This window comes from Alligator sinensis, unplaced genomic scaffold (genome assembly GCF_000455745.1).
Source record: "Alligator sinensis unplaced genomic scaffold, ASM45574v1 scaffold371_1, whole genome shotgun sequence".
NCBI lineage: Eukaryota > Metazoa > Chordata > Crocodylia > Alligatoridae > Alligator > Alligator sinensis.
In genome coordinates this window covers 1,601,376-1,611,493 of record NW_005842262.1, presented here as the reverse complement: position 1 = coordinate 1,611,493, position 10,118 = coordinate 1,601,376, and the positions used below count along the sequence as shown (strand labels likewise).

General features: G+C 44.1%; 1 protein-coding gene across 1 annotated transcript in view; it reads left to right on the top strand.

The window, feature by feature from the left end:
• The window catches only part of SUSD1 (sushi domain containing 1), a 106,569-nt gene that overhangs the window by 18,471 nt on the left and 77,980 nt on the right, over positions 1–10,118 (top strand). The window contains exons 6-7 of the mRNA XM_006027717.3: positions 1,831–2,010; positions 7,269–7,448. Coding sequence (XP_006027779.2) covers positions 1,831–2,010; positions 7,269–7,448 — 360 coding nt within the window. The remainder of the gene's footprint in view (positions 1–1,830; positions 2,011–7,268; positions 7,449–10,118) is intronic.

Sequence of the window (10,118 nt, the reverse complement as noted above, 5' to 3'; positions counted from 1 at the left end):
CAGGGACATCAGGGCCCCTCAGGCAGTGAGAAGCATGGGGGATCCCACCACAATAAGCCCTCTAAATTGGCAGCCAGCCCTGTGATCTGCCCATGAAATTGACCGGCTGCCTTCTCAAGTTGAGTAGACGCCTATCCATGGAGCTCCAGGGACACATTCCAGGCCCCAAACTTAAAGATATATCACTGTTGTTCAGATAGTCAGGGGCAATAGTATTTTATTCCACTTACCCACTTGAGGGTAGCATTTGTTCCCTTCCTTGCCATCTAAGTGTTGGTTGCCTACATGAGATTTTGGATCATCTAAGTGTCAAACTTATGCATGGGTTGGAATTCTAATCTTGGCCAAATAGTGCATGTGCATACATATTTGTATACACATGCAAACTGGGCAGGTGCACCAGGAAGAACATGGAGGAGAAGGGCCTTCCCGTCCTGTCTCCCAGTAACTGAGTGGCTAAGGCACTCACTTGGGAAGTTGGAGAATCTGGATTCTAGATCTCCTGTGTCTAGAGAGGGTTTGAACTTGGGGCTCTGGGTCTCTGATTTCTCAGCACACCACGCTAGCCCAGGTAGTCATGGGGTTTGGTTGACTAGATTTTCAGATCTTGGACATCACCGTAGCCCTCCTCAACCTGCCCCCCCAGTGCTGCTGCTGAATGCCAGGAAAAGCCCAGTGTTGCTGCTAGCCCCTGCCTGTAGCCAGCCTGGGCCCTGGGCAGCTGCAGCAGGCAGCGGGCAGGCTGCAAACAGCTGCACCAGGCTCCACAGCCCTGGCATCAGCTCCATGCTGGCGGCAACTGCACACGCACCTCAGAGCAGAGAGCAGGGATAGGGTCTGAGGCAGCGCAACCCTCTCCCGCTCTCTGCTCTGAGGCACGTGTGCCATCACTGGTATGGAGTGGATGCCAGGGCTGCAGAGCCCTGTGCAGCTGTTTGCAGCCTGCCCGCTACCTGCTGCAGCTGCCCAGAGCCCAGGCTGGCTACAGGCAAGGGCCGGCTTTTCACACTTCTACTAAGAATTTTATGCTAATGCACTATCAGCTCCATTTTGTTCTTTATTAATGGAGAAGTCTTAAAAAAATTCCTTACGGTGTGACAATCCTACTATTGACTCATTTATCCTATCTAGTTTAATAAAACCTCACAATTTATCATCTCTCTTTGCTCAAGGAAACTAGGAATATACACACTTTACTTACAAGCTAGACTCCAAAATGTTTTCATACAGCAATATAACAAATTGTTCCTTTCTGACAGTAGAGATTATAATTGAGGTGTGCTTTGCTTTGGTAGGTTCATGTCAGGCTATTTTAGGTGGCATGAGCCCTTTAATCCTGTCAGATTTAAACATGTGAATACGGAAGTAATTTGTTTGGGAAGACTGTAACTTCACATAGGAGTTAACAAGGAGAATTATCTTGAAATTACAGCATAATTCTGTGTGGAGAGTAGGCGTTTCTGAGCGTGATGGTGTCTGTCTGTGGAGAAATGAAGGAAGTATGTTATAGTGTAAACATATGCATACCTAAATATGCCAACATCTTTTCAAAAGGCTTACACTAAAAACAAATAAAAGTGATGGGCATTGATTCAAAGAAATTGCCTTTTTGTGCAGCTTACTGTTGAATTTCATAGGTTTAAAGATTGTTTCATTACAGTGGAGTTTTTTACATTATAAAAAATGTCAGTGCATGTTTTAATATATTTGAACTCAAACAAATTCTCACTTTAAAATAAAGGGCCTCATGGCATTGTTGTGAGCAGATTAGGATCCTGTATTTCTATTGTCCTCATATGATTATTTTTTCTCTCCCACTTTTGCTTATAGCTGTAGATTGTGGGGTTCCACCTTCTATCCAAAAAGCGTATTCAGCACCTCTGAGTAGGACCACCTATAGAAGTGAAGTTGTCTATATTTGCATGGATGGTTATGTGATGGAAAATGGTAATCAGACAGCAGTTTGCAGTGCCACGGGGCAGTGGGAAGGTGCTGATTTGGTGTGCAAAGGTAAATAAAATAATACAGATTTATTGATCATCAGCATTATTTCAGTAATAACCATGAATAGCAGTCATTGCATCAAGGCCATCAGCTTGAAAACTCCCTGTTGCCAAGTTGAGAAGTCTATCTGCCACCTTTACCACCACATAAAAGCTGTATGTTAAGCAGTTCTTTTTTGAATTGCTAATAAAGCCATAGAATATTAAAGTTAGAGGATTGTGAAGACTGAAGGCTGGTGAATTTCTGCAGCTCTGAAAATCTCTGCTGGTTTACACCAACATAAAATCTCTTACTGAGCCTATGTGCACAAAATGAACAACTTAAATAAATCCACTGTAATTACATGTGTACTGAATATCCCCAAGTAGAACTTTTCACAGACAAGAAGGACCAGTCAGATAACTGTAGAACAGATTTAGTCATTAGAAGCAAGATGGAGCAGTGAGCCAGCAGTACCAATGGGCATACCACTTGGCAACCATTGATCAGGTCATTTACCACTTTTACGGTTGTTCACCACTTTTACACATCATGCACCTTTGTGTTGAAACTAGGCTAGTCAGCTTTGTTTTTTGATCCTTAGCACTAAAACATTAGAATTTGTTTGGGTCAGCTGATGGTAACTATTTAAATAAAACAAACGCATTATTTTGTTGAAAAACATGAAAATACTTCTGATATTGTGCAATAAAAACTAAGGGCCTGATGTGAGCTAGAGCATGATCTTGCAAATGCTTGTGCACACACATGCAGTTCCTGGCACAAGGAGTTCTTTTTACTTGACGTGAGCTTTCCCACAGAAGTTAAGTGATGTGCATTTGCAGATTGTTGCTAGCTGAGCACCCGGTTTGATTCTGCTGCCTAGATATCCAACTCTTACTATCACTTAAAATGCTTTTTTAACTTAGAGGGTCAGAGTATTATCAGCTGCTTACAGAGACTTAGTAGAGTATTTTTATTGTAGTTTGGCAGAAACCACGTAGCCATGTTGCTTTTAAAAGTGGAGGGATATGGCCTACTGAGTCCGCATTAAGATGAAAAGCAAGAATAAACCAAAAGAATTGTCACCCCACTAACATGTGGTTTACAACTACTCAAAGATCTCTATTAACTCTGAATATTAATTGACATACCCTGAGGCTTTATTAGTTTTTACTCAATCTTTAAATTGGCATAATTACATTTTCCAGTCACTACAGGATTCATCTCCCACAGATTTGACCCTGCAAAGGTCATTCTTCTATTCTTTAGCATCAAATTTAATATGTACTCAAGTTTTCTTAGGCAGTATTTCAGCCTGTCTTAAAGTGCCTCTGTTTTGGGAATCTGCTTTAATAGCTTTGTTCTAATTTGAGGCTCAGCACCTAAGAAAATATTTGCTCCATTACATAGCAAATACACATCTCTCAGGTTTGCTTTTCAGTCTTGCTACCTATGAAGGATAATGATGGTGGGTAGCAAGGTTTTCTTACAGGTCCCCTTTTCCAAAATATTGCTTATTAATTTAATTTAAAAGGCATCATATACCACTCTGTGTAACTTAGCTTCAGACTAAAGGTGCATATGTTGCATGTAATCTCTGGGAGAGAAGGCTCATTCTAGTGTTTCATAGCACGTACTTCCTGAGGTAGAGACAGGAATGTGATTAGCATAGCAGATTTATTCCCCATTGCTGCATATTTTTAAATTTCCATTTAAAGGTGATACTGTAGGTCACCTGGTGAGGCTTCTGCAGACTTTGTCTATTTTTATCTCTGTTTCTGGACAGAACTTCAGAGTTATTTCTTTTTAAGATTTCTTTTGCAATCCCCTCATCCCCCTTCCATTTGTGAGCTTTAGCTAAGGTAATACTTTAATTCCTAATTTAGCTTTTACTGTTCATTTTTCTAAATGAAGTAATGCATAATCTTTAATTGTAGTGGAGGATTCACAGTGGATTTCAAAATGTATTTTAGCCCCAAATTATATTCTTTCATTAACTCAATCTTCCCTCTTCATGCTTTTAATTCCATAATTTTATTATGAAGCCCCTCAAAACCACTGAGTAAGTGAATCAGTTTTTAAGTCCATTGCCCCAATTTTCTAATTATCTCCCCTGAGACTGGAATAACCTACAAATGTTTCCTCTGTGATTTTTCCTTGTCCTGGTTGAAGGCAATTTCTCCTCTTCAAAACCTCATTTTAAATGTAGTGGAAAGCAGATCTCTTGATTCTGGTTTCCATGTCCCTCCTTAGAAGCTCTTACAATTTTTCAAATGTTGGGAACATCAAAATGGGATGTGCACCTTCCACTTTATGTGACACTGGTCAGGTTGCAGTTGGAGTGCTGTGTCCAGTTCTGGGTGCCACACTTCAGGAGGGATGTGGACAGCATGGAGAGGATCCAGAGGAGGGCCACTCGCATGATCAGGGGGCAGCAGGGCAGGCCCTATGAGGGGAGGCTAAGGGACCTAAATCTGTTCAGCCTCCACAAGAGAAGGCTGAGGGGGATCTAGTGGCCATTTACAAACTAGTCAGAGGGGACCAGCAGGCCCTGGTGGAGTCCCTGTTCCCCCGAGCACTACCAGGAGTGACAAGAAATAATGGTCACAAGCTGGCAGGGGGTAGATTCAGACTAGACATCAGGAGGCGCTACTTCACTGTCAGGGCAGCTAGGATCTGGAACCAACTTCCAAGAGAAGTGGTGCTGGCTCCTACCCTGGGGGTCTTTAAGAGGAGGCTAGATGAATACCTTGCCGGGGTCATTTGACCCCAGTACTCTTTCCTGCCATGGCAGGGGTAGGACTTGATGAACTGCTCAGGTCCCTTCCGACCCTACCAACTATGAAACTAGAAAGGAAAATCTTCTTTCTCCTTCTGGTATAAAGTAACTTTATATCCCAAGGGTTAGGATCCAAGCCCTGCTCAAATGCTGAAGAGGGAAGGGAAACCATATACATCTCCTTAGTTGAAGATCCCCCTGATATGTGGGTGGACCTTCAGTGGAGGCAAAGTCGACATAGTCAGTTCCTGCGCCACCATGGGCTGTCCCCTGATGAAGAATGCCTGGCTGAGCAGGCACCATGCCTGAGACATGAGGACCGTAACCAGCCTTACAGAATCATAGAATCATGAAAAGTAGACCTGGAAGGGACATCAGGAGATCACGTAGTCCAACCCCTGCTCAAGACAGGATCATTCCTAACAAAGCCTTTTCAGACAAATGTTTACCTGACCTGCACTTAAATACTGCCAAGGATGGAGATTCTACAACCTCTACAGATAATCTGCCTCAGTGCTTAACCACCTTCGTGGTGAGAATGTTCTTAATATCCAACCTAAATTTCCTTTGTAGGTTAGCTCAGTGCTGCTCAACTTATCCAGCACCACGGGCCAGAAGAATGGTGTGGGAGCAGTTTGCAAGCTGCATCCCATGGGCAGGGTTAGTCTTAAGGCCTGACCCAGCAAGAGGTCAGTGTGTGGGTCCATCCTGCCTGCAGGTGCAGTCTTGTGTGCTGACCTAGTCCTATGAGCCAGATCAGGCCGTGTACCAGTCCAGCAGCATGCTAACCTGGCCCCATGCACCAGTCCACAGGGATATTCATGAGTCACAGCAGGGGGACCTTCAGCTAAGGAGGTATAAATGGTTTCCCTTCCCACTGCAGAGCTGAGATACTAGCTCTTGGGATATAAAGTTACTTTATACCAGAGGGAGTAGCGTATAGGGCTAAACCATCTGGCCCACAAGGTTCTCCACAGGTCTGGAAATTTGGCAGCAGGGAGCAGCAATTAATGTAGCCACTACTCCCCTGCCACCCAATTTCCAGACTTGTGGGGAGACTCACAGGCTGGATGACACAGCTCCATGAGCCAAGGGTTCAGCTCTCCTGGCTTAGCCTATAAATTCCTCTGTCCTGTACCAGGGCTCAGGTAGAGAATCTGAGTTGCCACCACTGTTGCTGACAGGTAGAACATGTGAAGAGACAAAAACATTGTTGGAAGATGTTGGTGCTTGTGGCAGGCCTCTGGGGGTGCCTGCCACTGTAAGGGCCTGGAGCTGGCAGCCGGCAGGTGCCTGGTGAGGGTGGCCATTTTGAGCCTAGGGCTGCCCATATAAACAGGGCTGTTCTGCTGCTGGAGGCCAGGCAACAACACCGCCTGGCCAGGGGGCTGCTGGTGTCATCTGGAGGTAAGGGAGGAGCTGTAGGGGATGGTCAGGAGACTCCTGGTCCTGGGTACGACCTAAAACTGCACCCTGCCGGGAGTGAGTGGCCTGGTGGGGCTCCCAGTGGCATGGGAGCCCCAGGAAATGCCAGGTCAGTTACCACCCCGGTGAAAAGTGGGTCGGGATGCCTTAACCTGTAGCCCCCATGACCGGGTGGGTTACCCTTTCGTAGGGTCTGGACGGTGGACCCCCGGAGAGAGAGAGTGAGGCCATAGACTCAGGCCTGTCTGAACTTCCCCTGACTGGTCGGTGCTGGGGCCAGGACCGAAAGGGTCAAAGGGCCGGGGACCCAGCGCGAGGAATGCCCAGAGCCGAGGGCCTGGAGTCCCGACTGGTCCGGAGGTGGGCCAGGGCTAGTAGCCCAAGGTCCTGGGGGGACCAGACCCATGAGGGGGAAGCGGGTCAGGGAGCGATGCTGCCTGGTATGAAGGCGGATGAGAACGCCTGAGGACAGGAATCCAGGTAGGGTTCAATCAGGAGGACTCTGGGGCCCAGTGTGGGGGCCGGTGATTATGATAACATCTAGATGCCATCTGCGAGGCATGGGCTGTGGTGTAGGGGAGGAACGGAGCTGCAGATAGCACCCCCTGGCATCAGGGCAGGAAATGGGCAGCCTCCCGATTAATTACATCATTTAACTAATTAACAACAAGGCGTGGCGGACGAGAAGGTGGGCGGTTAGCCCAGAAACAGGTGGGCGGGCCATGGTTAAATTGGCCCCGAGAAGGGCCCCTGTTACAGCACTAAACCAGTTGTGAAATGTAACTTGGAGGTCCTTTTTGGTAATAGGTTCGTTCCACTGTGCTCCTAAACTTCTCCTTTTCATTGCATTATAGGATGTTTTGTTGTTTTATTGTGTATTGTAGCTGGAACATCTAGAGATACTAATCCAGGATTTGGGTCCCATTGTGCTAGGAACCTCACAAATCCTGAACTCCTGGAACTGCTGTTTAATTTAGCAAATAAGTGAAGTAATATTTGGTGAAACAATTAGCACATCCTAAACTGTCTGTCATGCCCTGGCTTGCTGTAAATTTTTGTCCTCTATTTCTTTCTCCAGAAATAGACTGTGGCAGACCTTTTTGGATTCCACATACAGAAATGATCTGGGACAAATCCACAGCTCTGGGGAGCAGGGTGTACTATAGATGTATAGAAGGGTATTACTTTAATGGAGACAGACATTTTTCAGAATGCACAATAAGTCAAAAATGGGAAAATATCACAGGTGTATGCAAAGGTAAGTAACTGTTAATAGAGGTCTATGATTTTTCCTCAAAATTAAATGGTTAATACTAAACTCAAAGCATGATTTTATTTCAAAGAATGACTAATGCTGCATGTCCCCAAGTCACGTGTGCTGACATTAGTAGCAAAAATAAGCTTTTACGTAGTTTTACTGCAGATGGGACTACAGAACCATCACAGACAGCAGTTCCTATTCTGTGGTATAGGTACCACCAGTGGTATGCAGAGAATCTGTCAGTGGTACACGTTAACAGATTTATTATAATTACTTTATATGACAAAAATTTGTTGGTGGTACTTAAGGTTGTATTGTTTTAAATTGGTGGTGCGCAGTCTGTCAGAGTTTGGGAACCTGTCAGAGCTGGAATAAGGGACTGGATTCTTCTTTAGCTGATGTATCAACAGAGCTGTCAATAAATTTCAGTTGTAGGTCAGAGTCTAAAGAGAGTTGTCCTGAAAAGACATGAGTCAGGGCAGAACTTGATCTGTAAATTCTTTGTTGCTTGTGGTTATGTACAGGAAAGAAAGAGCCCAGGTTTAGTTTCAGTTCCCAAGTTTAATGTCTGAGTTTAGAGAGAGTTTTGCTTTTCTGTGCTGTGCAGTCATCTGAGAACTCCAGAGCATCCTTTTTATGGTGGTGCTTTGTCTCTCTCTCTCTCTCTGAATTTTGTGTTTCAGGTACTTCTAGGAGATCATTTTGAATAAACAGTTTCTTAGCACGGACTAATCACTTCTATATCACAATTGTTTTGGGGCTCTTTCAGTAATAGTGTGGCAAACCTTTCCTAACACCCAACACAGACATGAATTAGAACATTATTTCTCAATTGGGGAGGGTAGTTATCACAAACCTGTCTATGGGGCACTGCTGGAACCGCAAGTTTCTTCCCACTATCCCAGAGCTTCTCCCAAGGAACAGACTAAGGTTTGCCCTGGGGTGAGTCCTTCTCCCCACAACTTCAGCCCTACTGCCCTTCTTACTGGACTCCACATCTGTGGGAGACACATCTTTGGTAGCTTCAAGTAGTTTCCCCTTGTATTGTGAAAGAATTTTAGGCCCCCCCTTCCCATAGAATGGGCTAGCTTGGAGTATCACTTGACCTGAGATCTCACTTTCCCACAAACAGTCATTTAGGAGACAAAATATCAAAGGTATTTATTATATAGGAAAAAAGAATTATACAATTAAAACTCACCATTTAGTTTGAAGACAACAAAAAGAAGGAAAGTTCTTACCTTACAACCTAGCCCCTCTGAGAGTCCTGCCAGTACTTCCAGAGATCACCCTTCCAGCTGATTCTGCCAGCCCTGACCACTGGGGATTTGGACTCCCCCAAAGCCTAGGATAATCCAAAGACCACAACTGTTTCATAGATAGTCTTCCTAAATACCTCCAAATTAACCCTGCATGCATCAGCATTTTCCCAATTACTGATAAGTCTAAAAATCCTCTAGAAATTTCTTTCCTTCCTGCTTGTGTTACAGTGATGGTGTTGCTGTGATGGTCCAGGAAGGATGCAAGTAGCAAGAATTCTTGTGGGTAATATCTTTTATTGGACCAGCTGCTTGGTTGAGATAGACATAGGCAAGCATTCTGGTATCTTAGCCTGCTTGCAGACAGTTAAAAAAGCCAAAATGGAGCTTTACTTTAAACTCAGTGCATACCTGAGCCAAGCCCTGTGTATGCCCAGAAGAGTCAGTACATTACTTCAACCTGGCTCTGCAGCATCTATAAAGATTGGGCGCTTTAATGGGGCTTTTTGGCACTTTTATCAAATAGCTTATTGAATCAGCTTTAGCTAAAAGCACCAAAAGTCCCACTGAAGCGCCCAATATTTACGGACACTGCAGAGTTGGGTGGAAGTAAGACCTTGCTGCTTCTGGTAAAATGTGGTGTTGTTGGGTTTTTTTTTTTTAACATCTGCAAGCACTGGGATAGGAGCAGACACAGAAGAGTTAAGTTGCAGATGTAACAAAAGCTTGTGTAAAATTTATAAACAAAAACAGGATACAAGAGAAATGATCAGATAGTCAACATGCAGGAGAGATGCAGTGAAAGCCTGATATAGGAGGAATAAGAGTGTTCAGGAGGGTCATTATCATCTGTGAAGTGCAGAGGTTATATTATAATGGTAGATTATCAAGTAGATCATCATGAGGTCACTGTCTGTGTTAAGTCCGTAGTACTTAGTATCCAATAGACTAATGAATTTCTGTTTCCAAGCTAATATTATGAGGAGTGTTGGGTAGATTTCCTCTGAGCAGAAGAACTGTGAGGTCAGACAGTGAGTGATTTTTCTGAGAAAAATGTTTCCCTACCTATGTTTTAGTGTCTCTATTCTTTATTTTTTTCTGGTGCTTATTCATTCTGGTGTGTTATTTTTGTTAGTTTCACCCACGTAGTTACCATGAGGGCATTTGGTGCATTGGATGAAGTGTACCACATTCTGGGATAGACAAGTGTATGATCCATGGATTTTGATGGTTTCATTCTGATGTGTTGATTGTTCTGGCCATAGAGATGCGTTGGCAGGTATTGCATTTATTGTTGAGGGAAATAATATTGTTGAAAAGGAGATACACCTGCATAATTTTACACACTTTGGCCACATCTACACATGCATATTAAGGCACTCATTAGACTCTGGCATAGTTTGGGAAA